The sequence below is a fragment of the Fukomys damarensis genome, unplaced genomic scaffold (genome assembly GCF_012274545.1).
Source record: "Fukomys damarensis isolate Sample0158 unplaced genomic scaffold, DMR_v1.0_HiC HiC_scaffold_30, whole genome shotgun sequence".
In the NCBI taxonomy this organism is placed as follows: Eukaryota; Metazoa; Chordata; class Mammalia; order Rodentia; family Bathyergidae; genus Fukomys; species Fukomys damarensis.
In genome coordinates this window covers 38,262,080-38,286,432 of record NW_022900942.1, presented here as the reverse complement: position 1 = coordinate 38,286,432, position 24,353 = coordinate 38,262,080, and the positions used below count along the sequence as shown (strand labels likewise).

At 35.2% G+C, this 24,353-nt stretch overlaps 1 protein-coding gene across 2 annotated transcripts in view; it reads left to right on the top strand.

The window, feature by feature from the left end:
- Nucleotides 1-208: 208 nt before the first annotated feature.
- The window catches only part of CUNH18orf25 (chromosome unknown C18orf25 homolog), a 46,293-nt gene continuing 22,148 nt past the window's right edge, over nucleotides 209-24,353 (top strand). The window contains exons 1-2 of one of the 2 annotated variants that reach the window (XM_010621642.1): nucleotides 209-990; nucleotides 23,509-23,691. In XM_010621642.1, coding sequence (XP_010619944.1) covers nucleotides 276-990; nucleotides 23,509-23,691 — 898 coding nt within the window. In that variant the 5' untranslated portion in view covers nucleotides 209-275. The remainder of the gene's footprint in view (nucleotides 991-23,508; nucleotides 23,692-24,353) is intronic. The other variant, XM_010621643.1, reaches the window with a different exon arrangement.

Genomic DNA, 24,353 nt, shown 5'->3' with positions numbered 1-24,353 from the left:
ATCCTGGGCTACTCATTACGTTCAAGGCCAGCCTGAGTGAGACCCTGTCTCAAAAACAAAAAACAAAAAGACACAAGAATCTTTATTTGGTTATTTTCTAGCCTTGCAAGTTCAGTATTAGAGTGCTGCCACTTAGGAAAGTTGGCATATTGTGTTGATAAAGTAATCTTTTATTTCTGTTTATTGATTTTGTGTTTTTGTACAGATTGCTTTCCTGTTGCATCTTTGCTACCATTTCCTAGACCTTGCTCCATGATTTAACTTGAAATTCTGAAATGAAGATGGAGGAGGCAGTGGGAAAAGTAGAAGAGCTCATTGAGCCTGAAGTCCCAACAAAAACATCTGAACAAGAAACAGCCAAGGAGAAAGATGGATCTGCAGAACTGGAACCTCAAGTTCAAAAAGATGGTGTAGCAGATTCTACAGTTCTTTCTTCCATGCCCTGCTTATTGATGGAACTGAGAAGAGATTCTTCTGAGTCTCAGTTAGCCTCCACAGAGAGCGACAAGCCAACAACTGGCCGAGTTTATGAGAGTGACTCCTCTAATCATTGCATGCTTTCCCCTTCCTCTAGTGGTCACCTGGCTGATTCAGATACATTATCTTCTGCAGAAGAGAATGAACCCTCCCAGGCAGAAACAGCAGTAGAAGGTGACCCTTCAGGAGTGTCTAGTGCCACAGTTGGGCGCAAGTCTAGGCGGTCCCGTTCTGAAAGTGAAACGTCTACCATGGCTGCCAAGAAAAACCGGCAATCCAGTGATAAACAGAATGGCCGAGTCACCAAGGTTAAAGGTCATCGGAGCCAAAAGCACAAGGAGAGGATCAGACTACTGAGGCAGAAACGGGAGGCTGCTGCGAGGAAGAAGTACAACCTGCTTCAGGACAGCAGTACCAGTGATAGTGACCTGACTTGTGACTCAAGCACGAGCTCATCAGATGACGATGAAGAGGTTTCAGGGAGCAGCAAGACAATCACTGCAGAGATACCAGGTAGAGGATGCTTTTTAAACTGACTGTAAAGCACCTGATGGCATTTCTCAACTGTCAGACTCAGTTAGATGAGTGACACTTGAAAAAATCCAGGAGACCTGCAGCTCTGTGTAAATTTGAAGACTGCAGTCTATTAGCAAGACATGGCCAATTATTTAAAAACAAACAAAAAAAACCCTGTTCTTAAGTTTCCAGTGCACTTTAGCACATCAGCAAAAACATTATTTAAGTGATTAATGATAGAGACAAGATTATTTTTAAATAATGGAATTTCTCACAAGTCTCTTTCTCTGTAACACATTACCTGACTCCCATCATTGCCTTTTTAGCACTGCTTAGATTTAATACTCACTGTTAGCATTATTACTAAGTATGTTCTCCTCAGGAATAGGCACCTTGCTTTCGTATATAGCCGCTGCACTTGAGCTTATGGTGTCTGAAATAACACATTCTACCTTTTGTTAAAGTTTTATAATAACTGTTCTTCCTAAAACAGTAATTTTGTGTTTTCTCCCTGATTCGATAAATAAGCTAGTTCTCATTGTTGCACATTTTTCTATACTAGGTTGTCACTTACATTGGAATGAATGGCTTTTACAAAAATTTTCTTTAGTCTCTCAAGCTTTAAAAATTTTGTTACAAAATTGCTTGTTCTAGCTCTCATTGGTGTAAGGATGTGTAATTTATTACATGTTTGACATAGCCTCTTTCTGCATATCATATTTGATTCTGTGTATTGTAGCAGTCTTGACACTTTGTAGTGGAAGAAAGATAACTGGCTGGTTCATAAGGGGTAAACTGTCATTAATGAAGAGATCTATGTAATTAGGAACACTTATAAGTTGCATAGTGTTTAATACACCGTAACAGCATTATTTATTGCTACATTAGAGAGGGGGAAGTTTTTTTTCTAAAGTTTTATAAGTGACTTTTCCCCCCTAGTTTTGTTTCTACATATGAAGACAGCATATTGCTGATTTACAAAGAATATTTCAAGAACAATCATATTGGTTAAACCTACAACTAACCAAACTTATAAACTGATTAAGAATGATTGGTTTTAAAGCACTTTATAGGTCTTCAACTTAAAATAATAAAAGTCTCATCCATATAGTATACTAAATATGAGTTTTAAACAGTCTTTAGAAATGCCTCTTACTGTTTTACCATCTATTGAATTCCTTTGGTAGTTTCTTGTGTTAAAATTACTGGGTAGGGAATTTAAACGAAGCTCATAAGAGAAATAGACTTTGGGGTTCGTTTTAAGTAACAAAGCCGAAAACGGTGTGTTCTAGATATATTTTAGTTTTATATTTTTAAGAAAGCCTTATTAACTCTGTAAAATTGCTCATGAATTCTTTTATCTTGTTCTGATCTGTTAATCAAGATCTTGATGAATCTCTTTAATAATGCTTAATTCCACTTACTAAACAGGTTCTTAGTGTACCACCCCAATTTCTTGACTTTTTAATGGGAAGAAAAAATTTTCTTGGAAGATAGAACCTCATTATAGAGATGACATGAGGAATGCCTTGATGAGCCTCTTTCTTTTTGGCTTACACAGATAGGTTAGTGTGGTTTGTTTGTATTTGACTACCTTGACCATTGTTTAAAACTTCTAAATACCAGTGGTTTGTTTCTTATCTATTCTGATTGTATGCAGTATGAATCAAACATCAGAGTAAATGAACATGAATCTATAATTTAGTTTTCTATTTTTTAATGATACGGAGCAAGGTTTTGACTTCTGAAAATGTGTAGAGTGTTTAAGGTAATCATGGAAACTCAAATCATAGCTCAAAGTGCATGACCACTGCATATGACTGCCCATGCTGTGTACTGCAGTTTTGGGAGAGGTACCATTCATGTAAGACAGATTAATGGTCTTTTCTGTAATTATGCAAAAGTGAAACAACCTAGAGTTTAAATATTAGGAATTTCAGGTCAACTGTCCATGTTATTATGCCTGAAAAATTGTGACATTGTACATTTTTTGTGTCATATGTATTTTAGTTTTCTAAGTCACATTATTATTTTTTTCTAAGTCACATTTTGACTTCGAGTTTGAGGGAAGGCACATTCAACCTTATAGCAAGAGCAGTTGTTGAACAGGTGATTTTTTTTTTTTGAGACGTGGTCTCAGTATGCAGTTCAGGTTAGCCTTGAACTTGTGGGGATCCTCCTGTCTCCTGAATGCTGGGATTACAGGCATGTGCTGCCATGCCTGAACAGCTGATTTTTTTGGAAAAAATGTTGTTAGTACGTAAGGATGAACACGTGGGGATCCTCCTGTCTCCTGAATGCTGGGATTACAGGCATGTGCTGCCATGCCTGAACAGCTGATTTTTTTGGAAAAAATGTTGTTAGTACGTAAGGATTACATTCATTGTGGGGAGTTGGTACGTATACATAACACATCGTAATTCTTTTTTCATCCCTTTCCCCCTGGCTCTCTACCCCCAAAATTGTGTTATGAACTGATTTGAAGGCAACAATGTGGACATTAGGTGAATTTAAACTAGATGTGCCTAATCGAATTTCTTAGATGTGGAAACTTGAGTCCAGTTGTTTACACAGGATAGAAACCAAATTATTTCATCAAGATGCAAACAATTTAGTAATATAGAAAATACTGTGTTTATAAGCTTTTGGCAGCAGCTTAAAAGTTGAAGAAATTTCCTGAATATACTCTTACAATAAATAATGTAACAACTAGTGCATTTTCTTTTAGAGAATGCAAATAGTGATGCAGATGGATACAGTGCATGATCATACTTAATAATTTATTTTGATATACTAACAACAGATATTTATGAAGTATTTTAAATATTTAATTAATATTATCAGCCCTATACATACCATTTTCTTGAAGTGTTTGGAAATACATGAATGTTATAAGAATCTGTTTGGAGGTATACCAAGATAATTCTGGCAGTACTTTTATTTGAGGGACTTAGAGATGATCGAAGTATTTTATAATAAATTTATAGCATTTTATATTGTGTTAATCTAAAAATACTTTGTGGTGGCTACCTTGAATAATCAAGGCTTTTATCCAGTGTCTAATTGATCTTCATAGAGTGTTTTAATGTGCTCTATGTATTTTCTTTACAGTTTTATGATTGGAGCATTTTTTCATGGGGGGCCAGTTTGTCTATACTGTCACTTTTGAGACTAGCTCTGGAAGTCTGCTGTTGGAGGGACTTTGATTTTAGTTAATATATGTATAAGTAATGGGCATTAGACTTCAGTCAGCTTAATAAGTTAATTCTCTGAACAAACGTGTGCATCAGTATACATGAAGAGCTAGGAAAAGTTTCTCCAGTAACTTGCTTTTCATAAATACTTAGCATAGTGAACCTCAGGATAAGCCTTGTCTTGTCTTGGCTATAATGGCCTGCTTTTGTATGGTCTAATGGTCTACCGTTTAAATGCCTACTCAGACTGAAGTTCTGAAAATAGTGCCTATCATAGTAGGTGAGAGTCAGTTGTCTTAGCTGGTTGCCATTTTGAGAATGTCAGAAGGCTATTGAGAACAGGTGTCTACAATCACCTGAATTCTCAATCTACATGGCCAGGCACACCAGCTCAGCCCTACTGGAGCCAGGAGCTCAGCATTTGTTATTTACCATATATTTATGCATTGACATGTATCATGATAGACCATGATTTTTGATTGGTTGACTGTTGCTTGAAAAAAAACCTCTAAAAATCCTTTATAGAAATATTTGGAAATAAGAAAACATGAGGTAGAAATTACCATGATTATGCTTTTGCTATTATTTGACTCATTGCTTTCCATAATATATTACAAAAAATTTCACAATGGATATACTTCTGCATTTTTTCCTCTTAACATAACTTTTTGAGCTTTTGACCAAAACACTAAGTGTTCTGTAGAATTTTTGGATTTTGAATAACTTAGCTAACTATAAAAGTAACTTTTCTAATATTGGTTATTTGGGCTGTTTAGATTTTGCTCTTATGGGTACGAGTGTAAACACTTAAAGCAGTTGACTGTATACTGCCATACTATTTTTAAAATACATCACTTACTCCATCTAGGAGTTTGAGTTTTGTGCATTATATTCTTCCTATTGTTTATTTCTAAAAAACTCTTGCTGATTTGGTAGAAGAATCATGTTAAGGTTAATATGTATTTCTTTGATCACTAATGAAGTTGAAAAATCATGTTTGGCCTTTTGTGTTCCTTTGGTAAACTGACTGTTTTTTGCAAGTTTTCCTCCTAGTACATGTATTTTTTTTCTCATTAATTTGTGTGTTCTTAACATATATGGATTTTTTGTGGAAAAGTATTAATTTATTTTAGGCAGTGGGGGTCCATAGTAAAAGATAAGGCCCTAAGACCACATAGGGAGTCTCACAAAACACAGTGATTGATTGACCTTTTTCCTAGATTAAATGTGAAGTGACTCAGGCTAAAAGCCTTTTTCCCAATTACAAGCCTTTTGTAAACTGGTTATATTTTGGTAGATATTTAGGAGACTCTCACTAGATACATTGATACATTATTTGGAGACAGAATAATCAGGTACATTGTCTGTTTTCAGTTTAGTAAATGCAAACTAGATAGATAAAATTCATTAGAATCACTAGGGGTGGGGGTGGGGGCAGGCAGGGTGTTTAAAATTTACGCTGGCCATATTCCAGCTCAGTTAAATTAGAATCTTTGGGCTTTGATCCTAGGCAGCAGCATTTTTAAAGCTACCTGGTGATAACAGTGAGGAACCAGGGCTGAGAGCTACTCAGGCAAGTTGCAGGTGAGCTGGCTACCATGACACCTGTAGTTCCCCTTACTTGGGAAGCTGAGGCAGGAAAATCCTTTCAGCCCAGATTAAGGAAGGGACGAGAAAAGAAATGATATATTAAGTTCCCATAGCTAAAAAATCATTGTGAAATTGGCAGTTTTGTTCCCTTTAGTTCTTTTTTTTTTTTTTTTTTTTTTTTTTTTGGTACCAGGGATCAAACTTGGGACCTTACACTTGAGAGGAAGGTGACGGAACCACTGAGCTAAACCCCCTGCCCTCCTTTAGTTCTTTTACTGCTAAGGGATATCAGTTTCTAAACAATGTAGTCATATTAGTTATAAATTATACATAGTATATTAAATAACAGGCATGAGCACTCTATTATTTTAAAAGTATGCATTCTTTAAATGTTTTCTGTATGTTAATATCCAAATGTTATAACTTAAATCTTACAGGCAGATAAATTCTTTGGCAATTTCTCATGTTAAAGCATCAAGATACTATTTTTGGTCTCCCTTTCCTAATTTATCTTCTAAAATTAGTGCCTATATTAGCTTTGCATGTGCAAAAGCATAAGCTTTACTTTTGGCATAATTCTCAAAATAAGATATATCCTATTTCTTATATGTTCAGTGCTACTGAAAGGACCTACTGTATATGTGTTTAAGGAGAGAATATGGTCTCTGTGGGTTTTTTTTAATAGACAGTTTCTTTAGAACAGATTTAAGTTTATAGAAAAAAATGAACAGTTTCCCTATGTCCCCACTTCCATGTATAACTGTCTCCACTATCAAAATCCTGCACTAGAGTGTATACATTTGTTACAATGACAAAAACTGGTGTACGAGTTTTACCTAGTCTGTTGTTTCCTGTTGGTGTTCACTGTTTTTTTTTTTTTTTTTTTTTTTTGAGATAGGGTCTCTGTATTCCCAGCTGGCCTTGAACTTACCCTCTATCTCAGACTGGCCAAGAACTTCATAATCTTCCTGCCTCAACCTCCTGTTTGCTGGGGCCACGGGTGTGCAACAACATACCTGGTGGTTCCTCTTTTTAACCCCTCAAAATGTCTTGTTTGCCAGTGTTTATTGCTGGTATTCATCTTTATGAGGCTGCAGTTTAGCTTAGTGTCCTCATATAAATGTTCTCACACCATTTTCTGAATTCAGCTCTTAATACCCATTTTTGTATTCACAGAGACTAATTGATGCCAGATTAAAGTGGGCCATCTGATTTTTCTGCTCTACATTTAGGATTACATATAATGGAGCTTAAAGGAAGTTTTGTAGCCCTTTAAGTTTTGGTTTTTTTTGTTTTGTTTTGTTTTGTTTTGTTTTTGTGGGGTGGTCTGGTTTTTTCCTTAAGTTAAATACCCTACTCTTGGGAAAGTGAATGTCTTTATTGAGAAAGTTTACATATAAAAATGAGTAGTTTTTAAAACTTTAGTTTTTTTTTTTTAAGTGAAGACAGCAAAGGGAAACGATTGATTTTTTTTTTGTTGCTGTCTACAGCTATTCTTTTTTGTGGGGGGTTGAAACAGGGTCTCGCTGGGTAGTTCAGGCTGGCTTGAACTCCCTTTATAACTCAGGCTGGCCTCAAAATTCAAGGCAGTCCTCCTGCCTCAGTCTCCTGAGTGCTGGGAATATAGGCAAGAGCCACCACACCTACCTGGCCCATGACAGTTCTTTAAAATAATACGTACGTGTGTGTGTGTGTGTGTGTGTGTGTGTTGGTACCAGGGATCGAACTTGGGACCTTATAAGTGAGGCAAGTGGCGCTATCACTGAGCTAAATCCCCGGCTAAAATATGACTTCTTGAGGTAGATAAATGACATGTAAAGTGTAGATTGATTAGTTGATTCTATGATTTATTTATTCAGCAGCTATTTGTGTACCTACTTTGTGCTGTTGGGTACACTAAAGTAGATAAAATGTCTTCCCTTACGAAGCTTACTCTCCCTTGAGGAAACAGACAATAAATGAATTTATCATATGCTATCAGGTGCAGATGCTATATATATTATCAGAAATATGAAGCAGCATATAGGAAATAAAGATTGAGTGGGAATGCAGTAGAAAAGCTACGGTAGTATGTTCAAGAGTGGTCAGAAAGGTAATATTGCTAGAGATTGAAGAATTTAGTACTGTATTGGTTTTGTTAAACTCAAACCAAAGATGATCTACCCTTGCTCAAGGCTAAACTATACATACATACATACATACATACATACATACATATATATGTATGTATGTATGTATATGTATTTCATATCCTAAACTGGGCATTTGTGAAACCATTATTCTACTGGGTATTAATAGCCATATACTTGCTCATGTACTTGGAATGTGCTGCATTGTGTGTAAACAAGTTTCCTTACAGCAGGTCAGATCAGAGCCATTATTGTGCTCTTACAGGGAAAGGATATGATTTACAGCATATCCTAGATTTAACCAGAAAACTTTCTTTTTGAGAATTATTATATAATGATTTATTATGGATCAACTGCCAGAATAACTGTTCCCAAATTTTAAAGTCAAGGCTGTAAAAATACTCAAGGAAACAGTGTTTATACATTAAAATCACCCATGGAGTATAAAACAAAACAGACCTTGGAATCACCCCAGCTTTTGGTATTGTTAAACAACTCCAGGTTTTTATGTTTACCAAAGGCTGGAAACCACTGTTCTAGATTAGTCAGTTGTATAGTTAACCGAATACATACTCCCAGGCAGATACATATTGAAGCTATGAAAAATAGTAATGTCATTTTGGTTATTCTATTATTTTTCTTGTAATTGTTACTTTTGGTTAATGAATTTAAACACTGCTTCTGAATCCTGTGTCTGTCAGGCTTTTGTTACAAATGTTTATGCCATTTTCCTGAATAACCATGTTTTAATAAAATCACTTTTCTGGCTTAATAATGTTTTATCAAATGGCCTCAGTGTCTTTAAGCTGACTTCAGTCGTGCTGGGGAGCTGAAGGAGCGCCCAAGGAAATTCCAGGATTACTTAACAGGGGTGCTGTCTGTGATAGGAACTGCATAGGCAGTGTCCTAGAAGAGGCCATGAGCTGTTTTTCCAACATGCAGAGGCAGACAGAGCAGAAATTCCACATGTGGATTGAAAAGTTAACTCATCTGGACACTGGTGAAGAGAGCAGACAGCTTCTGGAACCCAGACACCTAAAATGCAACTAAGTTGGACAAAGAATTTCCCCTATCATCCATCCAGTCAGATGCTTACGTGCAGATACCTGATTCCTAGCACAGTAACCCTTTTTTGGTTCTTATATGAGTTTTTGAAGTGTTGTTAATGTGTTAGAGTTCTCAGAGACATAATAGTTTTCCAGTTAACATTGCTGAAAATGGGAACATTGCAGAACATTGCAGAACATTGTTATATGAATCTATAACAAACTTGTTAACTGTATGTTTTTTGAATTGTGTAAGAAAGAATATACTTTTTCCAATTGTAAGTTTCTTTTGCTATTGTTTCAGATGTACAGTAGTAAACAGTTTCTTTTTTATAAATTAGGTATTCAAAACAAACCAGAATTTGATAAATTTTAGTTTTGTTATATAGGTTATAGAACATTTTTGTACAGTAGGAGTGGTTACTTTGTTTTCTTCATGCCAAAAGTATGAATAAAAATTGAGACTCTAGTGAACATAAATAAGTAGTTAAGAACTTGAGGATCTCTTTGCAGTTATTCTTTACAAACACTACTGACTCTCTTCTGATTTAAATCATGTAATTCTACTATGAAGATCATGAATTAAATCTATTACACGAGCATTTTTATATCAGTCTTCCACATCATTCAGTGAATCAACTTGTTAATAGTCTTTATTGATATATTAAATACCGTTTATATACAAAAAGAAAGCATTACTTTTTTTTTCTTCTACTGGGGATTGAACTTGGGCCCTTGTGCTTGCAAGGCAGGCAATGGAACCACTGAGCTAAATCCCCATCCAAATGCATTACTTTTTTTAATCAAATATTTACCCTGTTCCTACTATACAAGATATTTATTGTGGGGAAAGCAGATCAGACTGCAGTTTGAATTCATACATGAGAAAAAATAGTGTAGTAGTGTTTCCTAATTGGTAAAGGATATGTTCCAAGAACCCCAGTAGGTGTCTGAGGCTGTCGATAGTACCAAACCCTATATATGCTGGGTTATTTTTCCTGTACATGATTACCTATTATAAAATTTCATTGAATGTGATGTCTCTCAAAATATCTTACTGTACTATATTCCCCCTTCTTGTGATGATGTGAGATGACACAGTGCCTATGTGATGGGATGAAGTAAGTCATGTGATGGAGGCTCTGTGAGCTAGAGTTGCACTACATATACATACTATATAAGGCTTGTTAAATGAAAAGCGCTATGATAAGGAGATGCTCTGTTAACCAGAACAGATACTAAGAGACTAATGTGTACAGTGTGGATCCACTAGACAAAAAGGGATGACTCACGAGATGAGGGAAACTACCATATTTTTCATTGCTACATAGATGGACTTTTATCTCGAGCTTTAACTTACAGCTCAGTAAGGTAATAACCCGGTAGACACCCTCCAGTGGAACTTTCTGGTACCCTGATACAAAGGGTGCCTCTACAGATAAAACAGAATGGTCAGCCTGTCAAGCATATGTATTCATTGGGTTTTCAAATCATTAGTGAGTATGTTTATTAGCTAATGTACTAGTTTCATTTTGTTTTCAATATCTGTACTGAAAATAGCTCTTAAATATTTTAAAGGCCCATGGAATGTGTTAAAGGGAAGAAATATCACAGGATTGAAAATCTTACAGGATAGGTGTTTCTATATGTGGCTTACTATTAGGAAATATTGGTATTTTATCTTTTTGGGATTTGTAGGAATAAAAATATTTAATAAAAATAAGTACATTTGCTAATGCTGTTTTTTTTTTTTAATTGTGCTTTCCACCAGATTTACTTACAAGAGAAACTTAGCTTTTCCTTTTAAATTTGTAATGTAATAACTTGTCAGTATGAGAAGAGGCTAACTTTATTATTTGATGAAGTTGCAGTTTGAGTTAAAATCTATTTCTGTGTTTTTAAGAGGAAGGGGTAAGTGGTATATCTGAAGTTTGGTATATAAACTTTGTTTCTTGATACAAGGCCTGACTATGAGGCTGGCCTTTAAATTTACATTCCTCCTGCCTCAGCCTCTCAGGTGCTGGGGTTACAGGGATTCAATACTGTGCTGGCTTTGTATATAAATAATTAAGAGCTTTAATTTTTCTTAATATTTGTCAGTAACCTTATGCAGGGAAACTACCATCTGTTTTGTTTTTGTTTTTTGCTTTGCAAGGCATCTGACCTTGCTCATGTTATGCATGTGCTTTTATCTCCAGCCTACATCCCTAACCCTGTGACCGTGTTTTCATTCAATTTTATATCCAAAAACATTTGTACCTTGTAAATTAACAGTAATAGATTGAGTCAAAGTTCTTTTTTCATTTCCTCATTTGTTTGTTTGAGACAAAGTCTCTCTAACTATGTATAGTTCAGGCTGGCCTTGAACTCACTATGTAGCCCAGGCTGGCCTTCAACTTGAAGCAGTCATTCTAAGTCAGCCTCCAAAGTGCTGGGATTACAGACGTGTGCCACCATGCCAAGTTCCTTTTCTAGTTTTGAACTGAAGAATAACTATGTGGTTTTATTTTTTCCTTTCAGAACTTGATGGCTGAGAATTGGGAATTAACTTTAGGAAAAGCTTATTAATGTGCTCACTTAATAATACTAATAAAAAATTAACTTGATGAATGTCCTGTGCATATAATCTCAGCATTTGGGAGGCTCAGGTTAAACGAGTTTGAGGCCATCCTGGGCTACATACATATCAAGACCCTGTCTCCAAAACCAAATAACCCTCTAAACTTCACATGCACATACACACAGAACAGACAACTGGGCTTTAATTGGGTAATGGCTGTGGCATTTCCTGAAATTCATACTTGACCAAAGGACATAATTTGAGCACTAAGTTTTTTTTTAACCATAAAATATATATAACTTATAATTGGTAGGCTTTTCTATTAAGTGATAGTGCCACCCTTGTTAACTATGTCAGCATGTGCACACACACACACACTCACTCTCACTCTCTCTCTCTCTGGTTTATATGTTTTACATTAATATGAAAAGCATATTAGATTGACTGATTGATTGATTGATTTTATTTTGGTTTTTTGAGACGGTGTCTCACTATGTAGTTGAGACTGACCTAGAACTCAGTATGTAGCCCAGGCTGGTCTGGAGCTCACAGTGATCCTCCTGCCTCAGCCTCCCCAGTGCTGGGATTACAGGTGTGTGCCACCACGCCCAGCGAGATGTGGACTTTCAGACATAAAATTCACTTCAATTTTAGCCTGTTAATGTCTATAAACTGATATCTAGCATGTATAAATTTTCAAGCATTTAGTAGGTTTTTTGTGTCATAAAATATTTAATAAGCATAAGATTCATCTTTTAAGAATAACACCAATTATTACTATTATTGTTTTGAGTGTATATATTCTTGTTATTGGATAATTGGGCAAGAGCTCTAGATAATTTTTCCCTTAAGAAAAAAATGAAAAAATTCACTGGAATAGATTATCAAACATAGGTTTTAATAGTTGATAGTCAAGATAATAGTAACATTTTAGACATTTGAAGAGGTGTTAAATCACACAATTTTGGGATCTTTCTATAACATTTTGGGTAGAGATGTGGAAGCAGAGGTTTTAGTAGAAAGAACACAATAATACATGGATTTATATAGAACATTATACCAAAACATTAAAATTTATTCTAAGTTGGGCATGGTGGTACACACATGCTTATAATCTCAGCACTCTGAAAGGCTGAGGCAGAAGGATTTCAAGTTCAAGCCTAGCCGGGGCAAGACCCTATCTCAAAATTATAAGGGCTGTGGAATATAGTTCAATGGGAAGATCCTGGCTTCAATCCTCGGAACCACAAAACAAACAAAGGCAAATTTGACATTCTGTGGTTTAGAGAATTTTATAAATAATAATTATTATTATTATTAAGTATTATTATTAATATAATTATTTGGTACCAGTTATGGCAGTCAGGACCTTGTGCTTGCAAGGCAGGTGCGGTACCACTGAGCTAAATCCCTGGCCCTTGGAGAATTTAGTAACAGTTTTGTATCAGAAATGTACAAAAAGTTTTTATTCTCATTTTATTTTTGCACAGTGCCTTAGAGATAGTGTGCTACTGTCTTAAGAATTGTTGGTTTGGTAAACAATAGATTTTGCTTTAAAATGATATCATCTTTTCCAGAAGTTTAAAATTCAGACATTTCTCCTGAAAAATAATCTGTTTTTGTATTGTGGACATTTAAAGAAATACTGTTGGGCTGGAGATTTAGCTCAGTGGCAAAGCACCTGCCTTACAAGCGCAAGGTCCTGAGTTTGATCCCTGGTACAGGGGTGAGGGGGAACCCAAAAAAACTGAAGAAGTACTACTAGGGATTACTGAACTTTTCACTGAAGCAATATCTGTATTTCTAAGATTACAAGTACTGATACTAGCAAGAATTAATTTTGGGTTATGTGATGGCTTTTTCATGTAGCTATTATTTAAGTGCTCCCTAGACCTATTTTCCTTAAATTCCTTTAGTTTTCATAGAATTGTAAGAATGATAAATACTGTGTCCTGTTTGGATATATGTAGACTATTTAATGCTGTCGGGAAATATCTTTCAATCTATAGTGCTAGTCCAGATGCGGCTAAAGTGCTGCTTATGTGAGAATTCAATACTACATCTGGACTATTTGATCTGTCTAATATGTGCATATGGGATTTCTCATTAATCTGTCATGTGGTTATTTTCATTGGTATGTGTTTTTTCACGGGATACAGAATTAAAAGGACTCAGATGCAGACTTTAAAAGTTATTTCACATAAATAAAATATAGGCATGGTGGTACACACCTGTAATTTCCACATTTGGGAGGGTGAGGCAGGAAGATTTCTTAAGTTTAAGATCAGCCTGGGATACATAGGTTAATTTGAAATACATAGTGAAATCTTACCTCAAAAAAGCCAAACAAAACTAAAACAAAAAACCCCATGAGCACTGTAAAGAAAAGAAAGACTTGGAAAATGTTAGGAAACAAATTAGTTGTAACTCTTTCATTGACTGCTATAATATACTGATATTTTCTTCTAGTGTATGTCTTTAATTGGTGACATTGAGAGGGCATTATCCCTTCACTAAAGATAAGTATATTTTCTGATAATCTGTGTACTTTCTATTTTCTTTTCTTTTTTCTTTTTCTTTTTTTTTTTTAGTACTAGGATTGAACTGTGGACCTTGGTGCTTGCGAGGCAGGTGCTATGCCCCTGAGCTAAACCCCCAGCCTTTACCATCTGTTTTATTTTGTTTTGTTTTGGTACCAGGGATCTAACTGGGACCCTAGCACTTGTGAGGTAGGTGGTGGAACCACTGAGCCAAATCCCTGGCACCTTACATTCTGTTTTCTGTCTAGTTTGTATTCAGTGTTCTGTGATAGTAACGTAATCATTTTGAGAGAATTTAACTAGCAGATTAGAATAATCTGGTTATTTGAGCCATTTATTAGACAGTACTAATTTAATTATATTGATGCATATTTTAAGTGCGTTATTAAAACGGTTAATTTAAAAGTAAAAATGGAATTTTAATTTAGAACACAATATGCAAAATTTTTGATATAATTTTAATTTTTAATTTAATTTTATTATTACTTTTTTGGTACTGGGGATTGAACTTGGGGTCCTTGTGCTTGCGAGGCAGGTGGTGGAACCACTGAGCTAAATCCCTGGCCCTGAATGAACTCTTTAAAATTTAGAAATTTAGAAGCTTGTCTGGTTTTTGTTGTTTGTTGATCCTAATTCAGGGCAATGTATGTGCATATACGTGCCCATTATTAGAATTCTGAAGTTCATTAATGTTGTGTCTGTCAAGTTGCTGGAGTCAAATTGTGTTAGTCTGGAGTGGTTGTGATGGAATTGGGTCATTAGTAGGACATCCATTCACTGTTTCCTAAAGGTATGTGAAACAAAAAGTTGTCCATATATAAGTATAATAGTGATGGTGATTAAACTGGAGGAAAAGCTTTTTTTTAATTAAGAAAGATTTTGAACTATCTATCTATTTGTCTATCTCTGCGCGGAGACAGGGTCCCACTTTGTATCCAGGAGGGACTTGAATTTTCCATGTACTGTAGGCTGTCCTTAACTCCTGCTGGATCTGCTTTACCACCACCCCCACCCCCTCGGATCAAATTCAGGACCTTGCTCTTATGAGGTAGGCACAGTGCCACTGAGCTAAATCCCCAGCCTCTTTCCTGCCTTGGCCTCTTAGTGCTGGGATTACAGGTGTGTACCACCACATCTGACAGATTTTAGACTTAAACAAATTTTTTTTTTTTTTTTACTAGTGTACTAAATAAAATGTGCACTAAGTAGCCTGGCCTGGTAGTGTGTACTTATAATCCTAGTAAATCAGGGATAAAAGTACTAAATAATGTGCACTAAGTAGCCTGGCCTGGTAGTGTGTACTTATAATCCTAGTAAATCAGGGATAAAGCAGTAGGATCTATCACAAGTTAGAGGCCAGCCTGGGTGATACAAGAAGACCTTGTTTCAGAATTAAAAAAATATATATATATATAGATATATATATATTTTTTGGTACTGGGGATTGAACTCGGGTCCTTGAGCTTGCAAGGCAGACCACCGAAATGCTGAGCTAAATAAATCCCTGGCCTTAAAAAAATATTTTTGCAGAATAAAATTTAATAAAGGGCTGGGAATGTACTGTAGCTCAACAGTCTTTGAGTTAAATCCCCAGTACCCCACCCAATATAAAATAATTTATTTTGCTTATTGCCTTTGTTATTCCTTACTATTACAGCAGGGGCCTCTGGGTATAGTTCTCTCAATTTACAGAAAATTTATCACATAAAAGCTATTTGTAAAAACCATTTAGAATGTTTTAAGTCTGCTTGTTAATGAAGTAAGCTGTGTGGTGAATCATTTTATTGAATAAAATACCCTATGTTGATATTACTCAGTTTTCATTTTAATATACAGTTGACTTTGTCTACTAGTTACATTAAGGTTATCATAGGGAAAATAGCAAATAAATTTTGTGCTTATTGACATTTATTCAGAACAGTAAATTATGGAAGCTGGCATGGTGCCACTTGTAATCTCAGTATTCAGGAAGCTGAGACAGGAGGATCATGAGTTTGAGACCAGCCAAAGGTACTCCATAGCAAGTGCAAGACTGGCCCTAGGTACATAATGACAGCACCCCCTCCAAAAAGAATAGCCAATTATGGACAAGTCACCTTAAGAAAAGGTGACCTATAAAGTAATTGTACCTGTTAGATTTATTTAGCTTATACTGATTTTCTTTTCTCTAAAAATTATTTAGATAGTATGATGAGGGCATGGTGAAAAAATTTTGTGCAGTACTACATTTCATAAATTTAATATTGAGATAATTCCAGCAAATATATTCAACTTACACATTTATTAAATTTAATTGTTCCATAATTCTTCTCAAAATCTGCTTTAAGAATGGTAGATAATACCTTTAATTCTAGTATAGGTAGGAAATAGTGTAATTTTAGTTTGTCTAGAAGTTATGAATTTATAAATCGTAAATAACATGAAAAAGTTCTGAGTCATACAAAAAAGGGATAATCCACTAAAATGTATTCTTTTGGTAAAGAAGTCTTAATCATATCATATAATTTAAGATTTGGGAAGAATGTAATCAAGTTGTTGTTTCTATTTTATTGCATTTTCATTTGTCTTTTATTCACCTGTGCATTTGAAGTGTAACAAGCTAGATAAATAAAAATTTTGAAAAACAAATGTTTCTTGTTACTCTGTTGAGGACAGTGTTACATTAGTGATTTTTTTGGCAGTTCACATTAGGTGATCCTGAGTCATGAAACCAGCTTTTCTGTAATAAAATAGTATAAGTTTATATTTAGAAAATTAATAATAGATTTTACATGGTATTTTTCAGCTGATTTTTATTTTTGAAGTTGGCATATTGAAAAAGGAAATGAAATGCCACCATGAACATAAAATATTAAGGTTCTTTCCCTTTAAATTGTATCATAGAAAATTATCCTATTTAAGAATTACAGAAAATTTGGAAAATGACAACATTTATACTATGACTAGTCTAAAAAGTAATCAAAAGGCTGGAATGGAGAATCTTTAGTAAGGTGTGTAGATATGGGGATGTGGTTAATCTGTCAAATATCTAATTTTTGTGCTCTTTAGGTAGTGCAGATGTTTTAGTTTTGTTCTCCATAGATCTGAGTATTCAGAGCAATAGGTCCATCAGTGGTGACCTCTTCAAGTGGACTTTTTTGGTATTTTTTGATTTCCTTAAATATCCAGGTATAAGTAAATAGCCTTACTTGATTCTAAGTTTTTCTAACTCTGTAAACGATAAATTACAGTGGTAAAGTGATAAATGGTCTTTTCTTTTGATCAGCTTTTCAACTACCTTGAAAACTCCCTTTCATATCTTCTTTGAACCTTTCAAAATGGTAATGAACTCTTTTATCAGTGTCATCGATAGCTTTTCTGGGTGAACAGAGTAACCTGTCATTTACCAATATAATAAGGACAAATGTAATTCCTAAAACTTTATTTCTATGTTGGAAACTTTGTAAGTTAAAATTTTCATTAATTGGAAATAGCCTAAACCACATTGATTCAATTTCAGTGCTTTAACTTGTAAACATAATATTTCTTTTTTTTTTGGAGATAGAGTCTTGCTTTATAATTCAAGCTGGCCTTGAATTCACTATGTCGATGAGGCTGGTGTAGAACTTGGCAGTGATCCTCCTGTCATAGCCTGGGATTACAGGTGTGCGTCATCATGCCTTATATAAACATAAAATTTCAGTGCATACTGTTGCATTTTGCTTCCATTTGGCCCCATCTTAGACATTTTTTTTTTACTGTGATAGCTTTATGATAGATATCATTCTGAAGAAAATATGCAGTTGTTGATTTTTAAGGGTTTTTGGAGATGTCACATTTCTGTGTAGAGTTTTGTCTTCTGTGGCACTTTATCTTTTGAGACAGAGTCTCACTATATAGTTCAGACTGGTGTTGAACTCACTGTATCCCAGGCTGGTATTGAGCTCATGAAAATCTTCCTGCCTCAGCCTCTGGAGTGCTGAGATGGCAGGTGTGTACCATCATACCCACTTTGTCTTCTGATATTCTTTTTCTAGAGCAGAGATGCTCTGACAGTGTTTCCTGTTTATTCAAATTGTACATATATTTTTGGATTGGGGATTTTTAGCTCAGTGGTTCCGCCACCTGCCTCACAAGCACAAGGACTGCAGTTTGATCCCCGGTACCAAAACAGAACAAAACAAACAAACAAATTGTACATATATTTTTTTTTCTTTTTTTTTTCAGCTTTACTTGAGTTTATTGGTACATTTTAGGGATACAGTACAGTTACATTCATTGTTGGGATCTTGTACCTCTACATGACGACAAGTCTTGATTCTCATTTTTTCCCCTTACCCCTACCCTCCCTTCACCCCCTCCTCCCCTCCCCATCTACAAACACTTTATTTTCATCTTTTCATTATCTCACATTTTTTTCTTTTCCCTTATTACCCTTCCCCTACCCATCCCACCTTTCCTACACCTTTAGCTCCTTTCTTCTCATTTCTAAATGACAGTAATCTTATTAGGATCTTATGTTTTATTGCAGATTATACACACCAGGGAAACTATTCGGTATTTACACATGTGTGACTTATTTATTTCGCTTATGAGTATATCTTCAATATGTATCCATATTCTTATGAATGAATCTATTTTCTCGTTCTTTATGGCTGAGTAATATTCCATTTTATAGAAAAACCACATCTTTATCCAGTTTCCAACGGATGGGCAAATTGTACATATATTTTTGATTGTTAGTAATGAACATATAGTATATCCTCTTAAATATTATTTACACATAAAATTTTTCTTTTCTTTTGGTTTTTTGAGACAGGGTCTCACTGTAGTTGAGACTTACTTGGAACTCACTATGAAGTCCAGGCTGGTCTGGAACTCACAGTGATCCTCCTGCCTCAGCCTCCTGAGTGCTGGGATTACAGGCGTGCACCACTACACCTGGCTGAAATTTTTTATTTTAGTAGTATTTAGTAAATATTCTAGTATATAATGAAACTGGTATGTTTTCTTAAATGGCTTCTTCTAAAATGCAAATTATTTTGTGTCTTTTGGGATTTGCCTTTCACTATGTTTTCATTTTCACTCCCCATTCCCTCACCTGAAATCATTCACACATATACACATACACATTTTACCTTGTGAGGTGCTTTGGCTAGGCACTAATTTTTGAGGTTTACCTGGATTGAAGCCCAGTGTGATGTCTGTTCCCCCATTCTGAGCCCTTGGATGCCTGGGAAAAAGGTGTCTGTATGGGGTTCTTTAGCAACAGCAAGGGGATTGCAGAGATCAGGAAAGAGGAAGGAAGGAATTTTCTCTGGGCTTAAAAGTGTTCTATCTTTCCTTGGACCTATGATGTAACAGTGGAGAGAAGGACTGGTGTTCCTATGCATCTCTGGGATACAGAGAAATCTAGACTTAGACTTTATAATGATAGACTGAAAACACTGATTATTGGTAGTGCTCTGCAAAGACGATGGCAAGTACGGCCTACGCCAGAATGACCTGTTTGGTTTTTCGACACGTTTATATAAATACATGCAAGCTAACATCTCACTTCAAACAAAAATATAAAAGCCATATTTTTGATGACCTCGTGTAACTTAAGTTGGGTTTATTTAGGGCCAACATAAGGCACCAACGCAAGCAGGCTGTGCGCAGTAGAGTGTACGTGGAAAAAGAAGCCAAGAGTGAGTAGGCCAGTGCTACTCATAATGAGTGGAAAAGTGAGGCAGTGGACCAGTATTTGAAGTCTTGTATTCTTTGAACCCTCACTATAACCTATGAAGAAACTGAGGAGTGGAATAATTTACCAAAGTCATATGGCTAAGAGAGAGTAGGCGTGTCTGCTTCCAAAAACCTGTACTTTTTATGCTACTGCCAGTCTCATTCTATATATTCCTCTTTCCTTCAACATTGAGAAAGATTGTAGTCTATTCTGGTTCCACCTAATTAGAACTCAGTTTTTTTTTAATCTGTACAATGGAGTGGTAAACTGTAATTACTCTCTCTACCTTTATATAAATATTTTTCTTGGTAATGGGGATTGAACTTGGGTCCTTGAGCTTATGAGACAGGTTGGGGAACCACTGAGCTAAATCCATGGCCCCTCTCTATGGTTTTTTAACTGCTATGTTTCTGGTTGTCAATTTTGAAAAGAAAAGTAGTGGATAAACTTAGTAAAGGAAAAATTAGATTTTGTTTTGGTTTATTTTTGTGATTCACATTTTTTTCATTAGAACATGCTTGACAAGGAAACTAATGTATTGAACATTTGATGACAGTAATGTCATCATGGAATAAGTTTAAGGGTCATAAAAGAATAAACCTCAGTGTATCAGGAATGTGTAACAACACACACCTCTCTATATTTTGGCATTTGAAAAGTTAGACCTTATTAGGCTAGAAGATTAGTAAAGGTACAAACTTATATTTAGCATAAAATGTGTGAGTTAATGTTATTAAAAAGTAGTTGGTGGATTGCTTGATTTTTCTTGTTTTATAATTGTAACAAGTAGAAAAAAAAAATCCAAGATTTCAATCAGAAGAAGAAACAGCACCTGAATTAACCACAAAATAAATAACTATTAACTAATGTTAAATTTACTTTCCAGAGTGATGCTTTTAATGGTTATATAAAAACTACAAAGCTCATTATTAAAAATTTATGTTTTAGGACTGTGACAGATAATAGATTTGTCAGATGGGCAAACGTGTAATTAGGCTAACAAGTGTTGTAAGCATGGAATGTGCTTATGTTAATGGATAAATCTGAGGCTAGAAAAGTTTCCATGAATAACTTTACTTGAAGTGACTATTTTGATGTTATTCAAAGTCAAGAAAGTCTTAATAGCAGTGCACTTGTTTTAACAGTATAGAGGAGTCACTGAGTGAGAGCAACCATAGTAGCTGTAAGTCTGTTTTGTCTTGTAATAAATTGACAGAGTTAAATAATAGTTCCTGTTAAATGTACTGTAGTTTCCTAGCTCCTCAGTGATCTGACTAATTTTTCCCTTCAAGAGCTACTTTTAAAAAGTACACTGAAAAGTACAAAATTGTACCTGTCTCATAATTCTGTTTAGAAAGCTCATTTTAAAAGAATATCACAGATTTTTACCATTAGATAGCTAGTATTTGTGTACTGGTGTAGAGTACAAGCTGTGGTGACACATGCTTTAAATCATGCTCTCTTCAGTCTTGCTTTGCTAATAATAGGTTTACGGTGACCTTAGAGAAGTTTTAATTGTGATTTCTCACTAAAAATCTGAGTTGGAAAGGCCACCATTCCCTTCTTTTATTGAAGTTTGTATATTACCAACTTGTCATTGTTTGGATATATTGGAAATGAAAACTGACAGTCATAATTTAACTGTTAAGTATAATTAAAATATGAAAATTTTGCTTTGTTTATGATAAATACTAAATTTAAGCTAAGTTATAAGGTATGCTGTTTGGAAATATGGAAGATACAAGAATGAAGCCAAATAACAAGTTTATGCTTGTATTTTCTACTGATGAAGACTTTCAGAGAAGTTATTTCCATGGGTAGGTGATGTCACTCTGCATGTATATATACACATACTTTTTTGCATGATTATACATGTAGGAGTGGTACAATTTTGACTTGACTGTTGACCTTTTGCTTCAATTTGGGAGTAGAGGTGGGGAATGTGAGGCAAGTGACTCTGGTGTTAATGATATACATTTTAAAATAAATCACTAATTTATTGCAAACACTTGGACAAAACCACAAAGCCCTTTTAAAAATAGAACATATGGTCAAATAGTCAATATTGTACTTGGCCCTCATATATTCTGCTCCTAAGTATTTGGATATCATATGGTATCTTGATTCCATAATAATCATTTTGAACTCTGACGAAGACTCCATGGAATGATGCAGCTTTCTTTTCTTTTTTGGAAAAGAAAAACTTTAAACATGAGCAAAATTTTTTCTATTTGGACAAAAATTCATTACCAGATGAAACCAAGGCCACAGTGTTAAATTTTATGGTCTTTAATGAACTTGATTTACCCTATTAGGAGAACTGGAAATAATGGTCAACTAAAATAGTCATGATCGTCAGAATTTCATATTGTGACATGTCTGTTCTTTATACCGTGGCACCTAACAATTCATTTGCTTTTATGTTTGGTCATTTTTATTTTTAAAATGTAATATAAACCTGTGGTTTAAGAGCTTAGTTTGTCAAAGACAAATACCCAGGTGTGTTCCATATTTTTGTCCAGTAGCAGTTTACACAGTGGATACATGTATTAAATTGTTATATTTTTATGATTCATTGGCATATGTATTTCTTCCTGGTCCAGCGTTTTATAAAATAGGTATGTTTAATCATTTGTTGGATGATATTTTAAAATCTATAAGGAAATAAATGGTTTGCTTATACTTCATAAAGAGCTATGGAGAGGGACATAGCATTCCTTTGTTTTAGCTTTCTTCTAGTCAAGCATTCCACCATTGAGCTATGCCCCTAGCCCCCGTTTTAGCTCTCTCTAAAATGGGGCTAATAGAGGGTTTCTTGAATGAAACTATTTTTGCTTTTGCTGTTTTGTTAGGAAAAGAGTAGCATTAGCATTTTAAAGCATGTATCTATTCTACAAGCATGAATATTGACTTCTTTTAAGCATGAATTACTACAATGTAATTACTTTGGAAATTCAAGTCTGCCTTTTTCAGTTAGGGTGACTTGGGCATGGGCAATATCTCTTACTGTTTCAGTAAAAACTTTTACTATCTTTAAAATCACACATAAGATTATATATAATTTATTTGGAATGTGAGCTGGTTGTCTTTCTCAGGGAAAAGAAAATATAAATATTGCTCACAAGTCTTGCAAAGCATAATCCTTAAAATGGGGCTTGGGGATATTGTCTTTTTGTGGAATGTTGTAATGTGTATAACTTCCCTGTTATTTTAAAAAGGCTTCACTGGAAATAAGTTAGTTAAATATAGCTCTAGTGTTAACTTTTATTTCTTTAGTAAATAGGAAAATATATATTTGATTTTCTTCTCTGACTCTACTAGGAACTTTTATGTACTAAGAGAATTATATTTATTTTCTTAAAATTAATAAATTGAGTTTTAACAGTTGTCAGTTTTTTCTTTTAAGAAGTCAATTTCGCTTTCTGTGTAGAGTCATTCCATTTTTCCTAATCTGTTGCTCCTTAGTAATATGAGGGGAATTTAGTGTAACATTGTTTGGTATAGTCTTGTCATCTTCTGTTCTTCATAACTCTTCTCTTCCTTTCAAAAATGTGTTCCACATCTTTGTAAGCTCAGGTTATCTTTTCCACTTTCACATCATGTCCAAAATACTAGATGTGTAAAGCACAGCTTTTCTAATGAGATAGAATAATAAGATAAAGGCAACTAGCATTTAGAGGACTCTTAGGTTCAGAATTATTTTTTACCCCACAAGTTAGATACAAGTATACATTTTCTTTCCTCCCTAGATGGACCTCCAGTTGTAGCTCATTATGATATATCTGACACCAGCTCTGACCCTGAAGTGGTAAATGTGGACAATTTATTGGCGGCTGCAGTAGTTCAAGAGCACACTAATTCTGTAGGCGGCCAGGACACAGGAGCTACCTGGAGGACCAGCGGGCTTCTAGAGGAGCTGAAGGCAGAGGCAGGTTGGTCTCCCCCACCCCTTCTGTAATGATGTAATGTGCATGTGTCCCAGTACCTGTTTCTCCTGGGAGTGGACCCTGCTGAGGAGAGCAAGTCATACCAGACCCATCTGGCTTTGAATGAGTGTGAAATCCACGCTGCCGAGTATATATGAGAAGATGTGGTTAGCATGTCATTCATCTTTCCTAATCAGAAAGAATCAATGATGATATTAATAGTAACAACATTAATTGTAGGCATCAGATTTCAGCAGGCATCTTTCTCTTCTCTCCTCTCCTCCCCTCCCCTCTCCTCTCCTCCTCCCTCCCTCTCTCTCTTTCTTTCTTTCCTTCCAGGGATCAAACTCAGGACCTTAAGCTTGCAAGGCAGACAACACCACCACTGAGATAAAGCCCCAGCCCCATCAGACATATTTCTTGGATTAAAATGCCCAGTTACGCAGAAACAGTCCAGATACCCTCATAGTCTTTGGCCACTCCTTTCCCTCACTTAACTTTGGATAGCAGCCTTGCAGCTTCTTGGGGAACTTGAAACTCCTGATGTTGCTATTTCTCTGCAGCACTGCTACTGCTGCTTCTCTCCTTGTAAGGGTGAGTCTCTAGTGTCCTCTTGGTCTTTTCTTTCAGTTTCTGCCTCTGTTATTATCTCCAGAAAAATCTCTCTT